The sequence below is a fragment of the Musca autumnalis genome, unplaced genomic scaffold (genome assembly GCF_047663935.1).
Source record: "Musca autumnalis isolate F117 unplaced genomic scaffold, ASM4766393v1 scaffold_4, whole genome shotgun sequence".
Lineage (NCBI taxonomy): Eukaryota > Metazoa > Arthropoda > Insecta > Diptera > Muscidae > Musca > Musca autumnalis.
In genome coordinates, this window is record NW_027411977.1 from 107,739,272 (window position 1) to 107,757,874 (window position 18,603).

Below are 18,603 nucleotides of genomic sequence, written 5' to 3' on the forward strand. Positions count from 1 at the left end.
GTTTTAGCGGAAACAGAGTTTTGAAAACTTCACTGATAAGGGAGCTACATTCATTTTATCCCAAAAAATAGTGTGTGATGCTACATCCACGGTTCTTAATTGATCGCCTTGAAATAGATATATATCGATGTAGATTTTCATGGTGGACATTGAAATCGGATGCGGAAAAAAAATTAAATGCACTTTGCGCAAATTAGCGATATTTTATAGGTATTTTAATGCTAAGATGCAGCTGATGCTACATCTTAGCCTCCAAATTAAATTTCGAAAAATATATACAAATTAACAGATATGGTCTTGCTGTACATGAAAATCACATGCGGACAAAATGATTTTGATAATTACGCGATTTACACGTATTTTAAAATGCATATAAATAAAAATGGGTTATTTGACCACTATTTCCATTTCAGAAGCTTTGACATATATCCTCATCAACCCAATTAGCTTCCTTAATGGGAAAGCTTTAATATGAATGTCAATAAAGCAAAACCCGTCTATTTTGTTGGGAGATTTAAGCAAAATGAAGGAAGTATTCCTATAAATTTTTACAATATTTTCTACTACATAATGCATGTGAAAAAATATTTTTTCAAACAAAAAAATATTTTTTTGACCAAAATATGCGCTTATTTTGGCTGTAACGTCCAAACTATAACACCAATCTGTATAATTGTAGTCTCATTTGATTTGCCGTGAAGTTTGGATCCGCAACAATTTTTTATGTAATTTTATGACCACTAAATGGGCCTTAATTTTGAATAAAGTAGACTTATATTCAATAATTTATCAATTTTATGTACATTCCGCGAATTCTGTGTAACATTTTGCAGGTATTATGCAATCTACTCGCTGAAGTCACTTCGAGAGAACTTTTTTGTAACAATGGTGCTCATTAAAATAATTAGCGTTTTTATAATATTTTCTTTCTTAAAAAGCGAAATAAAAGCGCCATAACTTTTGTCCGCAACAACCAAAAATTGGCTCGCGACCAGATTCGTACTGGGAATCTTTTTCTTAACCTACATATCAAAAATCGTTGATGTAGCGCGAAAAAAAATTATCCTTTTTTTCTGAAATGGAATATGAAATAATTGACAATATTCCTGATATACTTTATAGGGTCTCCTATGAATATTTCGATGTGTTGCACACGGAATGACAAATTAAATTATAACCTCCATATTATGGTGAAGGGTATACAAATTGCGAGCTGTATTATCATTTCAAAAGGCGGACGGACATGGTTATATCGGCGTAGAATCTTCCCTGATCAAGAATGTATATACTTTAAAGGGTCTCCAAAGAATATTTCGACGTGTTACAAACGGAATGACAAATATAATTATACTATCCATATTATGGTTGAGGTTATTCCAGTGAATTATATTTCGAGTTTGGTTATTAACTATTTGCTACATAAATATACTAAACTGTGGTATTTGCTAGTTTCTCAGACTTACCTTTGTGTTCAGAACCACAAACATCTTCTTAATTTATTTACAAATGTATTGTTCTTAAATTTTATTATATACAATATAAACGTGAAACATTGCAACATTATTTAAATATACATAATTATGTACATATGGACACTCTTATAAGCTGGTCTCTGACTTTTCTTCTGGTATGGTGCGTAAGGCTGAACATTGCGTCGATTCCATAAGAAAATTCTTTGAATTATTTAACATGCCCCTACATGCCAGTACTTCTTCGGAATTTTGTTCACAGGGATTCTGGGATGATTGGCTTAGTCATCTAGGATAGGTTTCATATGCTGTTGTAATCTATTTGAATAATAAGACAGTAAAGGATATCATTAGAAATAAATTATAAATTCTTTCTGTGATTCTTTAACTAATTAACGAACATAATTGATAATTATTTTTATTGGCTTATTATCTTGGCTGTTTGAACAAATTTGTCGATAAGCAAATAAAATAATCAATATAACTTAAACATTTGCTGTTTTTCCAATATTGTTTGAATTCCAAGAATATTTAATATGAAAAGTGATTTTCCGAGTTTTTTTAATCGAAAAATAAAACTTGGACCTAATTCTTATTTGATATACATAACCAATATAACTTCAAACACCTTAATTTTCGTAGTATACTGTGCCAGGAAATATGACTTTATCTCCTGTTATCACTGTACACCTCAATATTTGAATGTAACGATTAACAAATTGCAACTTTCAAAATTATACCCTACACCACATTGTAGTAAGGGGTATTATGTCTTTGAACATTTGTATGTAACATGCAAAACGAAACGAGATAGACCCATAGTTCCTTTAGGGATATGCAGTGAGTCACAGTTTAAAGTATTCACCTGAGTTTCTTTTATTAAAACTGCGATTGCTAAAAGATAATAAATAATAGTGAATTTTTTCTTTTTTATATTTTTACGTTAGTTTATTAGCTTAAAATTAATAAAATTAATATTCAAGTAAAATCAGATAAAACAAGTAAAAAAGTATCAGTCGGCTTTGCCGACAGAGATATATCCTCAGCCTATGTGAATTGAAACTTTCTTCTACGGACAGATCGAATGTATTAGGGGTCTTTCCAGAATTTTGTGGCCCTTTTTGGACATTTGAGCTTGCCGACAAAAATGTGGATTAGAATTAAAGTTCAAAAGTGTTGCGGAGGAGGTACTTAAAGAAATGGATCGATTTGGTTCATTGTGGAATTGGATCTCATTTTGAGAGTCATATATTTTCGATATATATCGCGCCCACTAGGCATTTCAGTAGGTCATCGTATATCTTTTGGACCAGTATGTCAGGATGCATGGACTTGTCCACGAAAACATAATATCGCTTTAAACAGGACCACAACGAACAGCATCGGTATACATTTCCAAAGAATCTTGGAACAGACCCTAATGTATCCTATGAGCAATAGAAACTTCTATACCAGATTACAAAGCTCTATCTTAAAAATTGAGGGCAGTATCTTGATTTCAACATACGGACGGACAGACGAGCATTGTTATATCGACTTAAAATTTTACCCTGATCAAGAATATATATACTGACAAATTTAATTATACCCTCCTTATTATGGTGGAGGGTACAAAAATGTATCAAAAACACAAATATTTTTAGAAAAACTGCAAAACATGAAAGAAAAGTTCACGTTGCAACGCTTTTTAATAAAAAATTTTAATACATCCAATGCGAAGAAAATTTTGCGTTCTTTTTTATACAAATTACATTTTTTGTCCTCTGTTCCGAATTCGCGTACAAATCTAGAAACTAAAATCAAATGCCTGTCTGAAAGTCTGTAAACCAATGGTGAACACGAAGAGAGAATTTGTATGGTGAATCGTACGAAAACGTAAAGGCTCTTAATTATACCCTATACCACAATGTGGAAAAGGGTATAATAAGTTTGTTTTCCCAAAAATTCATGTAACGCCGCGAAATATTCGTCGTAGACCCCTCATGTGGTATACCAAACTTCATATCTCGACGAGATAAAGCGATTTAGCGATGTGTGTCCGTCCGTCCGTCTGTCCGTCCATTAAAAATTGTAATCAAGCTAGAGGCCGCAATTATGGACCGATTGTCACGAAATTTAGTATGGAGGTCGGGTTTGGACCAGAATAGAACTGATTAGTTTTTGGCGATGATCGTGAAATGTTAAAGGGATGAAATGGACCAAAAACAAAATTTTTGCTCGATTTTGTAGCCGCTCTGTAGGTCGCAATAATAGTCCGATCGGCGCGAAATTTTAAACGTAGTTTTGGTTTGAGATGAAGAAGTAGCGTGCAAGTCAACGGTATGATCGGATAATATTTAGCGGGTTAAATTGATCAAAACTTTTGTGTGAAAATTGGTAAAATTTCTAATGCACATCTTATAACTTTATCCCAAGAAGACGCGTTTAGTGGTATAGGGTATCACATGGTCGGCCCCGTCCGACTATAGTCTGTTCTTACTTGTTTTAAAAATAGAAAACTTGAAAAATGTTTTGAAAATACCAAAACTTTGAGAAAAAATAGGAAACATGAATGAAAAGAATATAATTTGATATTAAATAGAAATTTCCAGGAATTATTTTCCAGTTCATATCAACTAGTTTTACATGTCTTTTGGTTGAAACAGCCTTTAAAATCAACGAAAAAAGTATAAAACCAGTAAGGAAAGGATCATAGTCGGGCGGGACCGACTATATGATACCCTACACCACTGTGAATATGTAAAATATAGGAGATATATATAAATTTGAACTGATTTCTATATAATATGGTACACTTATTACTAGAGAAAATTCCGTCACACATTCCAAATTTCATCAAAATTGGACAAATCGGGCGAAAATATACATGGGAGCTATATCCAAATCTGAACCGATTTCGATATAAGTTAGTACACTTATTTCTAGACCAAATTCAGTCACACATTCCAAATTTCATCAAAATTGGACGTAAATAGCGTGTTTGGTGCAGCAAATACGTCAAATCGGCCGAAAATATATATGGGAGCTATATCCAAATCGAAACCGATTTTGATGTAGTTTGGCACATTTATTTTAAGACCGAATTCAGTTACACATTCAAAATTTCATCAAAATCGGACGTATATAGCGTGTTTGGTGCAGCAAGTATCCAAATCTGAACCGATTTCGATATAATGTGGAACATTTATATATAGACCTAATTCCGTCATAAATTCCAAATTTCATCAAAATTGGACAGACATAGCGTGTCCTCAAATCGGACGAAAATATATATGGGAGCTATATCCAAATCTGAACCGATTTTCACCAAAAGCAATAGCGTTCTTCCGGCTGCTAAAACAATTATCTGGCCCAATTTTCAGCCAAATCGGACAACAAATGCGACCTGAACGTTGCGAACGGACGGACGGACATGCAAAAAAATCGACTCAGAAAGTGATTCTATGCATATCCCTAGGAGAAACTACGGTTCTATCTCTTTTCCTTATGTATGTTACAAACAAATGCAGTAACACATAATACCCCTTACCACAGTGTGGTGTAGGGTATAAATATGAACTATCTTGGTATGAAGTATGTACCATGTCGTATGTGCATGATATGGTATTAAATGATCGACGAATAAATGTGCGTGAAATTGCTAATATCATGGGCATCTCAAATGATCGAGTCCATTTAATTTTGCATGAAGAACTACAGATGAAAAAGCTTTCTGCAAGATGGGTGCCGCATTTGTTAACAGTCGATCAAAAACGCATAAGAATGAAAATTTCTCAAGCTTGTTTGGATTGTTTTAAGCGAAATAAAATGGATTTTAAGCGTCGTTTCATAACTGTAGAAGATACATGGATCCACCACTATACTCCAGAGACAAAAGAACAATCCAAACAATGGACTGAAGCTGGAGGAAGTGCCCCAAAGAAGGCAAAAACAATTCAATCGGCTGGTAAGGTTATGGCAACGGTTTTTTGGGACTTCAAAGGTATTTTATTGGTTGACTATCCGCAAAAGGGTAAAACAATAAATTCAGAGTACTATTGCAACCTTTTGGATCAATTAAATGTACAAATTCGAGAAAAACGTCCTGGCTTACAACACAAAAAAAAAAATCATCAAGACAACGCACCAGCGCACAAGAGTGTTTTAACAATGGCTAAAATCAACGAATTAAAGTACGAGTTGCTTGACCACCCACCTTATTCTCCTGATTTAGCTCCCAGTGACTTTTACTTGTTCCCAAATCTAAAAAAATCCTTGCTGGCAAGCGTTTTACCTCAAATGAAGATGCAATTACAGTTGTAAACCAATATTTTGAAGACCTTGAGGAAAACTATTTTAATCAAGGGATAGAATTGCTAGAAAAGCGTTGGACTAAGTGTATTGAAGTTTCAGGAGATTATATTGAAAAATAAAAATATTTTTGAAAAACTAACTATTATTTTTCATTGATAGGCTAAGAAGTTTCCGAACCGCCCTCGTATTTTGATGCGTTTGTTGAGCAAAAATTGAAGATGCAAAAAAAGAACGTGTTACGAGCTAAATTTTAGAAAGGATGTATAATTTAAGGAGAATATTAAAAATATATCTGTGGTAAGTATTGATACCTTTTTTGACACAATTATAGCGCCATTTTATTAAATTTTTATACATTTTATTTCAGGGACTTTTAAATGATCTGAAGGACACACGGACAAAATAAACATATGTCGCTGTATCAAGTAGTCACACACAATTTTCAGTACCAAGGATTAAGATGTATCTATTGTATCCATATGTATACAAGATTATACTGTAAAATTTATTATTATTTGTAAAATGTTTGCATACCACGTAATAAAGTAAAGCGAGGTTAATTCATATGTACATGCATTTACTCATTTATCTGACTTAAATTTACTAGTAATTTTTACAATCATTTCTGACTAACGAATTGACTGGTTACTGGTAATGCAATAAAGAGACAATTGCCTTTAACATTATCGAATTGGGTGGTTACCTGTAATGCAGTGACATCACGATGTTAAATTCACTAGTCTATAGCAATGCGAGTAGTCAATATATTACACACCGCATTACCTGTAACTAGTGAATTGACATAACAGGCAGGGAACCCCATTTCCAGTGACAAAAGCAGGCTATAGGCTGTTTTGTATGCCATTTTTAGGTGTAAAGTAACTAGGATCAATGAGTAAGTAGTTACATACCCAGCAAAATAAATTGGAAGTAGTGCAATGTAGACTAGTTCTTTCACGGCATGTTTTTATGCAGTTCAAACGGAGTCGTGAAAAAGGCACTCCATTCCTCACATTTTAACCGCATTTGGATGCAATCGAAAGAATCACATCCATTTGTCACATTTTAACAACATCCGGAGCCAGTTCAACGGACTCGTGAAAAAGGCACACCAATTCCTCACAATTTAACAGCATCCGGATGCAGTGCAAATGGAGTCGTGAAAAAGGCACTACGTTCACTACATTTTATTAGCAGTTGTTAGAGATCTCTACATGTACATAAATCAGTTTGTACATCTCTACAGGCAGCGGAATACATTTCCAAAAAGAGATAATCGTGTTAACATTTCCAAACATTTGTTAATACAAACTAAATAATATTTAATTTGTGAACATTTTCCGGTAACTCACGAGAAGAAAATTTCCCAATGGAGTGCTGTTGGAGTACATGTCGAAATCTTAACTGGTGATGGGAAGACAATATCAAACCCATTTAGCAGATGAAGCAAAAGCACTTAAGCTTGGATTAAATGAAGAGCGGAAGAAACACACATGTTTGCGATTGAATTCAATAGAGAATTTTCATAATTTGTGTTCAATTTAATAAAGTTATTAATATTTTACATCTTTGTGTTTATTTCAGCTCTAGTCCATATTTTGTTGTATTCAAGTATTTGAATAACAACAAAATGTTTTACAGTGGATATGAAATTGATTAGTTGCGGGCGGAGGGTGAGGAATACTATAGTTTCAGTTGTCACCAAACAACTTCATCAGTTCCCTTTTCCGCCGACTCTGTATCGATAAAACAGGTCAATAAGCCCATCCAGCAAATTAAACAAAATGAGAAAATTGCTGTATGGCCCTAAAGCTGATTACCCTACAATTTGAGTCGAACTAAAGAATTTCATATCCACCACTGTTTTTATGTCGTCTTTGCTTTGCAAAGAATGCGAACATATGAGTGTTGCTTCAATAAGCGGGGGTAAAACAACGAGAAAGTTGTTGTTTTTGCATTACGCATTGATCAACAAGGCCGTGCTGATGCCTATTATTGTTGTTGGCGTTTTTTATTGTTGGACTGCAGAATTTTACATCTTTGTGTTTATTTCAGCTCTAGTCCATATTTTGTTGTATTCAAGTATTTGAATAACAACAAAATGTTTTACAGTGGATATGAAATTGATTAGTTGCGGGCGGAGGGTGAGGAATACTATAGTTTCAGTTGTTTTACACAAATAATAAATGCATTTTATTTTGTTATTCAAAACACGTGCTCTGGACTGCCTCCTATTCTACCCCAAAGGGTCAGTTAAAATGCAATGCCAAAGGGTCAGATAAAATGCAGTGCCAAAGGTTCAGTTAAAATGCAATGCCAAAAAGTCAGTTAAAGTGCGGTGCTATGGAGTGCCTCTTTCCGGGGTCACTCCCTTGTAAAAATCATGAGCGAAAATGCATAATTTGATGCACTTCCAAATCACTTGTACATATCATTTAACTGCCTCTTTGGAGGCAAACTTTTCGCTGGGTAAGTATGTTAAAGTAGACAATTGCTGCTATTTATTGAACAACTGGGCTTATAATTTGGTTTTCATAACAAAGAAATACAAACGAAACCCTCTGAAAAAAACTATGGAGAAACCCCCATGGTTTTGAACCGAAAATACATGCATATGATGGGAAAATGATTTGCAGACATTTTTAGATGGCCATACATGTAAAATCGCGTCAAACAGGACAAATATCAGCAAGTTCCCAAAATGGTTTTTGACATTTTTATACCTTACACCACTATGTGGAAAGGGTATTATAAGTTTGTTTTGGTAAAAATTCATGTAACACCGCGAAATATTCGTCCGAGACCCCCAATGTGGTATACCAATCTTCATATCTCGGCGAGATAAAGCGATTTTAAGATGTGTGTCCGTCCGTCCTTCCGTCCGTCCGTCCGTGTGTCCGTCTGTCCATTATAAATTGTAATCAAACTCCAGGCCGCAATTAGGGACCGATCGTCACGAAACTTAGCATGGAGGTCGGTTTCACATCAGAATAGATCGCTATTTTAATTGGTGATGATCGTGAAATATTTAGCGGCTGAAATGGACCAAAAACATAATTTTTATCCGATTTTGTAGCTGCTCTGTATGTCGCAGTAATAGTCCGATCGCCTCGAAATTTTAAATAAGGTAAGAGTATATGACAAAGATAAAGCTTGCAATTTGAGATAGTGATCAGATAATATTTAGAGGGTTAAATGGACCTCAACTTTTGTGTGAAAATTGTGAAAATATTTAATATACAGCTTATATCTTTTTTCCTGGAAGAGACATTCCGGGCAAGTAAGCTATACATGGAAGAGGAACGCTTGACCTTTCCATTGATGCCAATTACGTTGATTTACGTGCTCAGATAACAGAGTTACAGCCTAATATATCCAGTTTTTTGCTTGAAGTGTAATCAAAAACACACTAGAGTTCGCAATTATAGCTCAATAGTCACGAAATTTTGCACGAGGTAAGGGTTTCGGTCGAAGAAGATGCCTACGATTTTGGATGATGATCCGATATTATTTAGCGGGTGAAATGGACCATTACTTTTACATAAAAAATATTCAAATTTTATTTTTGGTCTATATTTTAATTCCTGGAGGGCATATACCGGCAAAGTAGCCTACATATGGAAAAATAAATACTGATATTTCCCCTGATGCAAATCGCAATAATGTGTCTGCTAGATAACGGGCCTACTGCCTAATATATATAATAGGTTTTGTGTAGAGAACCACAATTTCCTCTCATACTACAAATTGTCTCAATCATGACAGAGAAATTTTCAGTTCAGTTGTCCAATTAAATTTTTATACAAATATTGCAGCATGGGATCGCTTCGCCCCCTATTTTATACCCTTAGCCTTAAGGTTAATATACAATATACGACCAAAGATGTGCCCATCGAAAAAATGGTTTAAGACCCCAAGGATGTTTGGACGAAATTCGTTTCAAACAATTTGGAGTCGATTTAGCCCTGTGCGTTCATCTGTCTCTCTTACTGTCTAGCTGGCTGGTGCGCACCATAGCTCCCGAACGGATCTACCGATTCGAACCAAATTTCGCACTTCGTATTTTTTTGCCCAAACTTAGTTTAATTTCCTTCGGGCACCTCCCCCACAAAAGTTAAAAAATTTTCTGAAAAACTGTGTGAACGATAACTGTCGAAGTGCAAAATCGATTTGGTCCAAACTTTCCATATATTATTATTCCTTCCAGATATAGATCGGTTAAGACTATATCGGTTCACACCTTCGAGTACCTCCCACAAAAAATTTGGAAAAGTGAAATTTAAGAGTCCTATCGAATCGTTTTGATTTTTTTTAGCAGATTGTCCATGCGGCCCCTTTACGATGGTACAATTGCAATGGCAAGTCCATACCTCCAGAGATTATGGCCGAAAAGGTCCAAGAAACCCTGAAAAACAAGCAAGAAACCTAACTAAAATGGCAAATCCGCAAGATAACTCTCAAGGGGATTTTCTGATTGGTCCAAACTTTGCACATCCTATTATTTCATTAAGTAATGTATCAGCTTGGAATATGGACTATATCGGTCCCTTCCTTCGAGTACCTCCTACACAAAAATTGGGAAAAGTACAGTTTGAGGACCAGTCTCGGATCTATTTGAATTGCTTAAAGTAGGTTCTTTTCACGTTTCAATTTTTCCGGAGTAAGTCCATACTTCCTGAGATAATGGTCCAAAATTTCCAAAAATAATTCTCAAACTTTTTCAAAAATCAGAAGATAGCTTACTACAATTAGTTTGGTATAGCCTTACATTACGATACCTACAAAATACAAAATATATAGATTTTTTTTATACGGCATAATTATTGTGTTTGTTTCTTTTTTGGTCAGATGCTGAAGGTACATGCATATATCACCGTTAGCGGAGCTGAGTTATACTATCTTACTTAGGGTGTAATTGAATATGAATAATTTTGGGATTTATAAATTTGTTTGCATGCAAATTATTTGAATTTCTATTCATTATTAGTTATTTCTATCGGTGTAAAATATGTATATAACCACAATGAACTATTTTCAAAATATGTGAGGACGATAGATCGTTAATAAACCCACAATCAATGTGAAATTTCCAATTTTGGCATATTGTTTAGAAATGAAATATAATTTATATAATTGTTCCACAAATATCACAATAGGGACAAGGGAGGCTTATCTTATACCAATGGATTCATGTTATGTAATTGATATGTGACGTATTTTTTATCGCCGAAACCAAAAGGCGTGTCCTAAGTTGCCACTTGTAGAGAAGTTTTTTATGGCTGAAATACTCAGGAAGTATCGGCAGCATTACAAAGGGGTATTATGCCACCGTTGAAAATTTGATGTGGTCAGGCATGGGAATCATACCCGGACATTCAGCGTGCAAAGTGGTTGCACATAGCTAATTCCTAGAGGTTGTGGTGTAGGGTATCACATGGTCGGCCCCGTCCGACTATAACTTTTGCTTACTTGTTTGAAAATTGTTTTTAAAATTTGTCTGTATATTGAACTTTTTTTGGTATTGCCACAAATAACACAATTTTCAAGAGAACAATTTACAATTTTTTTCAAGATGTGCATTAGGGTTATGACTTTTTTACAACCTCATATCCCTGTATCATAGCGTGATGAGTTTTGCCATAAGATTACACAAAATCTTAATTATACGGTGATTCGCTGAAAAAACCTCACGCACAAAATGATTTTAAAATTTGAATTTATCAAAATTAGGGACAATTTTTTGAAGTCACTGAAAACAGATATATAATTGAAAATTAACTTTAGAGCCACATGAGATAATTAAAATGACATAAAATTTATTTCTCATTATTTTTCTTCAATTCTGAGAATCGTAAAAATGTCTTAAACGCTTTTATTCAAAAATATAATTTTTTAACAAAAAACAAAAAATTTAAAATTTTTTCAAAGTGACTTTTTTCGCGACTTTTTTAATATTTGAATGAAATAAACGTTATTATAGTTATAAGTAGGCTTATAATTATTCATTCGTGCAACAAAAAATAATTTTTTGAAAAAAAAGGTTTTTCCATTTCATATATTTTTTCAAAAAATTATTTTTTTAAAATCGATTTGTGCGTGAACTTTTTTTATATTTTAATGGAATAAACGATAGCATAGTGATTAATAGGCAAAAGTTCATTCATCCCTGCTACAGGAAATCGTTTTTGAGGAAAAATGTCAAAAATTCATATTGGAAATTCTGTTATGAAAAGCTTTTCGAAATCAGACAAAAGAATGCTGCTTTACAATTCTTTTTAAAAATCAAATTTAAAACAAACTAGTTTTGTTACGAAACAGTTGTTTCAAAAATATTTTTTTAGAAAAACAGGCTGTAACCTTAATAAAAATTGTAAGTATTACCAGGTGGATACTTTTCACTGTAAGGAAGTAATCGATGTTGTTTAGCAATTTTTATTTTTATCTGAATTTATCTGAATGTTGCTAATTTTAAAGTAAGACACTACTGTGAATATAAAACAAAATAAAATCACTTTAACTTTTAAATGTGTTACGGAATTTACACTAGAAAGAAGTTTGTTAAATTATATTGAAATCGGTTCAGATTTGGATATAGCTCCATATAATTTCGCCGCATTTAAGGTATGAATTGGGTGCACCAACATCGTTACGTATGCCCAATTTCGATGAAATTTGAAATGTGTGTCGGAGTTTGCTCTAGAAACAAATTTTGTCAAATTATATTGAAATCGGTTCAGAATTGGATATAACCTCCATATATATGTATGTACGCCCGATGTCATTTTGGTTATACCAGTGACTTCAAAAAATTTTCAAAAATTCTGAAAAATAAAAACTTTAAAATATTTTTAACATTTTATGTAATCTTAGGTAAAAACTCATCAAAATATCATACAGGGATACGAGGTTGTAAAAAAGTCATAACCCTAATGTCCATTGCTGTAGAAATTTGAAATGTGTGACGGAATTTGGACTAGAAATAAGTTCACCAAATTATTTGGAAAACGGTTCAGGTGTTCGCCCGAATTCATGTATTTGACCATATGTCGTATGGGCATAATTACAGCCTTACTGTACATTTTAGTCAATATTTTCCCAAATCGAATGCCTTCTTTACTTTGCGGTCAATACAATAGAGACAATAATGATAAGTCTCCTCTACATCCCTGCCTTCTGTTGAATACCTCAACTCATTTCATTGTTCCTTTGGTAGAAAGTTCTGCACGTATTTCACAATGAAATTCAATTACCATACATCAATGTATTTTTATTTGCATCCTTTAAAGTTAATTGCATTTCTTTAAATTGTTTATATAGGAAATTATTAATAATTGAAAAACTAGTATCTTCGTTCACGTTATGCAATTCAGGTAATAACTGAGTAAATTGTTTGATGCTAAAGGAGCGGTTAAAGCATGAATTCAATTGGCTTTGGACTACATCATTTTTCATGAAAGAAGTCAGGATTTGTACAAGGACGGTTACGATGCAGTCTATTTCGTATCTTTATCACGTCTTGAGCATGACTCTTTGGATGTGAACAAAGATTGAAGTTTTAAATTTCTTAAACTATTTCATTGTCTATCATTTCATAAAACAGTTTAATTGCGCATTCCTGTTCATGTTTTTCCTACTTAGAAGATTATGTATAAAAAATCCACTATTGTTTCAGTTATTGGACAAAAATCGGATGCTGTTAAATAGTAGAAAACCATGACTGTCAGTGGATTACTTCAAAAGGAAGTATTGGAAGTTCTACTTCATCCTAATTTAGTTCAAATGTATTTGAATGTTGGATACAACATCATGTTAAATTGTAAATAAAAGCAATAATAAATATTTGTTGCTTAGTTGAATTTATTACTTACATCTTCTTGTTGATTGGCTAAACATCGTCTGGCCTTATATAACTGATATTGTGATATTACACATAAAATGCAATAAACCTGCAAGAGATAACATGCATACATACATACATCGTAAAAAAATCGTGTGTCAAAGAAAAACAAATATCAATTAAGCATACAAATTCACTTGAACAAAAACTTACATTTAACGTTGTAATAAATAAAATTATTGTGAAAATAAATCCATTAACCGGATCGAATTCCACTCTTCGATATATTGCAAAATATCCAATGTAAAAGAATTCCACGAATACGTCCAGCACCATCATCAGAATCCATGGTAAGAAAAGTTCGCGTTTTTTCTGTAATAAAATATGTGTAAGAGATTAAAGTGCTGACACATGTACGTTAGGGTTATGCATTTTTGACTTTTTACACTCCACCATAATGGAGGATGTAACTAAATTTTGTCATTCCGTTTGTTAAACATCGAAATATTCGTCGGAGATCCTATAAAGTATGTTCTTGAATCCAAATCGATATAAACATGTCCGTTCGTCTGTCTGTTGAAATCAATCTACAGCTCGCAATATTGAAGATGGAGCTTTATAATTTGGCGCTACAAAACTTTCCGCCAGAAATTTGTCAGTTTTGGTTCACGCTTTAATATAGACCCCATAGAACGGTACTTCACGATTTTTGTTATTTTGAAGGTTTTAGCCCAATTACTTGACCTAAAGGACTTAAATTTGATATACCGTGTCGACCAAAACTAAAGCACCACCTCAGTACATTTTTTTAAAATGGTAATTTTTTTAAGGAAGCATTTTTCAGCCACGAAACTTCTTTTCTTCCTCTGGTCTTCCATCAACTGATCCTTTGATAATTTTTTGCAGAAGAATATATTTATCATTTCTCATGATATGTCCCAGGTATGACACTTTTCTGGTTTTAACTGTTTTAAGGAGTTGGCGATCTTGATTCATTCTTCATGGTACCTCGTCATTTCTTATGCGATCTGTCCACGGTATTTTAAGTATTTTTCGGTATATCCAAATTTCAAATGATTCCAGTGTGTCCATTATAAATTGTAATCAAACTCCAAGCCGCAATTATGGACCGATTACCACGAGATTTGGTATGTAGGTCGGTTTCATATCAGAATAGATCGCTATTTTAATTGGTGACGATCGTGAAATATTTAACGTGTAAAATAGACCAAAAAATTTTTACCCGATTTTGTAGCTGCTCTGTAGGTCGCAATAATAGTCCAATCGGCGGGAAATTTTAAATTAGGTTTGAGGTTATGAGAAAGAAGAAGCTTGCAGTCTTAGAGGATGATCAGTTAATGTTTACCATGTGGAATGGACCAAAACTTTTGTGTGAAATTTGTAAAAAAATTTAATGTACAGCCTGTATCTTTATTCTTGGAAGACCCATTTCCAGTAAGTGATATTTGGAAGAGGAACTCTTGACCTTTCCACTAGTGTGACTTATGTTGACGTTGATGGTCAGATGGCAGAGTTACAGTGTAATGTATAAAGGGATCTCACAGTGCGTAATGTATTATAATCACGAAAATGTCTATGCTAACCAAATTTACAGGGAGTAAGATTTTAGGTCAATAAAGATACCAATCATTTTGGATGATGATCGAATGGTGTTTAGCGTGTGAAATTGGTCATAACTTTTGTGTGAAAAATATTTAAATTCAAACAAAAAATAAAACAAGTAAAAAAGCGTTAAGTTCGGCCAGGCCGAAATTTTTAATACCCTCCACCATAAAATATTCTGAACTAAAGTAAAATAATTAGTTTTCATTCCTGTCCCCAATTTAAGGTGGGTACGTTAAAATACCGAAAATCGGTACATAACGTGGGAACTTCAAATGTCATTAACAGCTAGTTCGCAGGTATGTGGGCTATACGAAAATATGAACTTAAATGATACATTTTTGTTGGCTTTTTAATTTCAAATTACAGAAAGTTCGTCCAAAAAATAAAGCTAAGGTACGGAAAATCGGAAGGTTTGTTTTGGGGCTATACCAAAACATGGACCTACGTTCGGTTAAACATTTTAAGTTAAATCCTCAAAGTACCGAAAATCGGGAAGTATCGTTATATTAGGGCTATGTTGAAAATTGTTGATGCAGGTGTGTGGTGACCACTACAACCTTCAAATGTCAAATTACAGTTAGTTCGGTTAAAAATTTTAGCTAAAATTGCCAATTACTGAAAATTGGGAGGTACCCTTATAGGGGAGCTGTATCCGAACATGGACCTAGGTTGACAATTTTTTATGGAGAGGTGTTGTGACCACTAAGAACTTGAAATGTCAAATTACTGTTAGTTCGGTTTAATATTGTAGTTAAAATCATCAAATTACTGAAAATCGGGAGGTACTTTTATATGGGAGCTTTATCAATACATCGACCTTTCTTGACAATTTTTGGTGGAGAGGTGTGGTGACCACTAAGAATTTCAAATGTCAAATGTTCAAATTACAGATAATTCGGTTAAAACTTGTAGGTAAAATTCTCAAAATACCGAAAATCCGTTATATGGGGAAATCCGTTATACCGAGGTACCGTTATATGGGGCTATACCAAAACATGGACCTATGTTCATAATTATTTCGAATATAAGTTTTTTGGTCACTAAGAACCCTAAATATCAAATTATAGCTAATTCGGTCTAGAAATGTGAATTTAAACGTCAAAATACATGAAATCGGTCGGTAACGTTATATGGGGGCTATTCCAAAACATGGACCTATGTCCACTAGTTATATAAGTTTATTGACATTTCAGAACCCTAAATGTCAATTTATAGCTAAATCGGTCTGTAAATGTAACTAAAAACGTCAAAATGCCATAAATCGAGGGTACCGTTATATGGGGGCTATACCAAAACGTAAACCTATGTCCACAACTTTTGTTATATAAATTTAGTTACACTTAAGAACCCTAAATGTCAAATTATAGCTATATCGGTCTGAAAATGTAGCTAAAAACGTCAAAATACCGTAAATCGGGGGTACCGTTATATGGGGGCTATACCAAAACGTGGACCTATGTCCACAAGTTTTGTCATATAAGTTTATTTACACTTAAGAACCCTAAATGTCAAATAATAGCTAATTCGACCTGAAAATGTAGCTAAAAACGTCAAAATACCGTAAATCGGGGATACCGTTATATGGGGGCTATACCAATACGTGGACCGATATAGCCCATCATCGAATTTAACCTGCCTGCAAACAAAAGACGCATTTTCCCAAAATGTCAGACAATTTTGGTGGAGAGGTGTGGTGACCACTAAGAACTTCAAATGTCAAATATTCAAATTACAGGTAATTCGGTTAAAACTTGTAGGTAAAAATCTCAAAATACCGAAAATCAGGAGGTACCGTTATATGGGGCTATACCAAAACATGTACCTATGTTCATAATTTTTTCGAATATAAGTTTTTTGGTCACTAGGAACCCTAAATATCAAATTATAGCTAATTCGGTCTAGAAATGCGAATTAAATCGTCAAAATACCTGAAATCGGGCGGTAACGTTATACGGGGGCTATTCCAAAACATTGATCTAGGTCCACTAGTTTTGTTATATCAGTTTATTGACACTTAAGAACCCTAAATGTCAATTTATAGCTAAATCGGTCTGAAAATGTAGCTAAAAACGTCAAAATACCGTAAATCGGGGGTACCGTTATATGGGGGCTATACCAAAACGTGGACCTATGTCCACAACTTTTGTTATATAAGTTTATTGACACTTAAGAACCCTAAATGTCAAATTATAGCTACATCGGTCTGAAAATGTAGCTAAAAGCGTCAAAATACCGTAAATCGGGGGGTACCGTTATTTGGGGGCTATACCAAAACGTGGACCTATGTCCACAACTTTTGTTATATAAGTTTATTGACACTTCAGAACCCTAAATGTCAAATTATAGCTACATCGGTCTGAAAATGTAGCTAAAAACGTCAAAATACCATTATATGGGGGGATATACCTAAACGTGGACCGATATAGCCCATCATCGAACTTGACCAGTCTGTAAACAAAAGACGCCTTTTTCCAAAATTTCAGCGTCCTACCTCCATTTTTGTGGATGCTAGAGTGATTACCACAGACGAACGGACGGACGTGCACAGATCGGCTCAGAATTTTACCCTGATCAAGAATACATATACTTTATAGGGTCGCAAATGAGTATTTCAATGCGTCACAAACGGAAAAACAAACTTAATATACCCTCCATACTATGGTGGAGGGTATAAAAATAATTTTAAAGAAGAAAAGTTCGATGACAGAGAAGCCGCTCCATAGCCGATATGTCTGAAGAGCCTCTGCCAAAGCCGAAACATGCATGTCACATAGTGGCGGTTGTGTGGGTTCGAATCTTCGGCTTTCCTTTTTCACTTGCATCATTGGTCATTAAGCTCGATTCCAACGAGAAATTAATTAAAAAATATTTAAATTCACGTTTTAGTCCATATTTCGATTTGTGGAAGTATATTTCTGCCAACTAGCTTATATAACGCCTTGCTCGTCGTCTTCTGATTACGAGCTGCCTCTATACTGGGCATAGGCTGTCTATAAATTGTCTCCATCTCTGCCAGTTTGTAGCTACTTCACTCAGTTCTGTAGTGCCCTTACAGTGCCCTTACGATATTTAGAATATAACCGTTGCCCATTTTATCTACGCCTTTTGCCATCCGAATCCTTTAAAATCAAATTAGATTCATCTGAAAACCTCCATTTTTGATACTCCCGTTCAGATGGGTCTTGGCGAATTTAAGTCTGCTTTTTAATTTTTTGACGTATGAATGGTTTTTATTTGCTGGTCGTGGACTGAATATTTTTAAATCTCAGCGAATTTGTATTTGACCAGAAGATGTTGTAGCATCATGTTTCGATAAATATGAACAATATCGGGTAATGTTTTGGTATAGCCCCCTTATAGCGGTACCTTCCGATTTTC

At 34.0% G+C, this 18,603-nt stretch overlaps 1 protein-coding gene across 1 annotated transcript in view; it reads right to left on the reverse strand.

The window, feature by feature from the left end:
* Positions 1-1,517: 1,517 nt before the first annotated feature.
* Positions 1,518-18,603, reverse strand: part of LOC141402403 (uncharacterized) — a 52,743-nt gene continuing 35,657 nt past the window's right edge. The window contains exons 4-6 of the mRNA XM_073983534.1: positions 13,813-13,971; positions 13,631-13,708; positions 1,518-1,787 (exon numbers count right to left, since the gene is read on the reverse strand). Coding sequence (XP_073839635.1) covers positions 1,755-1,787; positions 13,631-13,708; positions 13,813-13,971 — 270 coding nt within the window. The 3' untranslated portion in view covers positions 1,518-1,754. The remainder of the gene's footprint in view (positions 1,788-13,630; positions 13,709-13,812; positions 13,972-18,603) is intronic.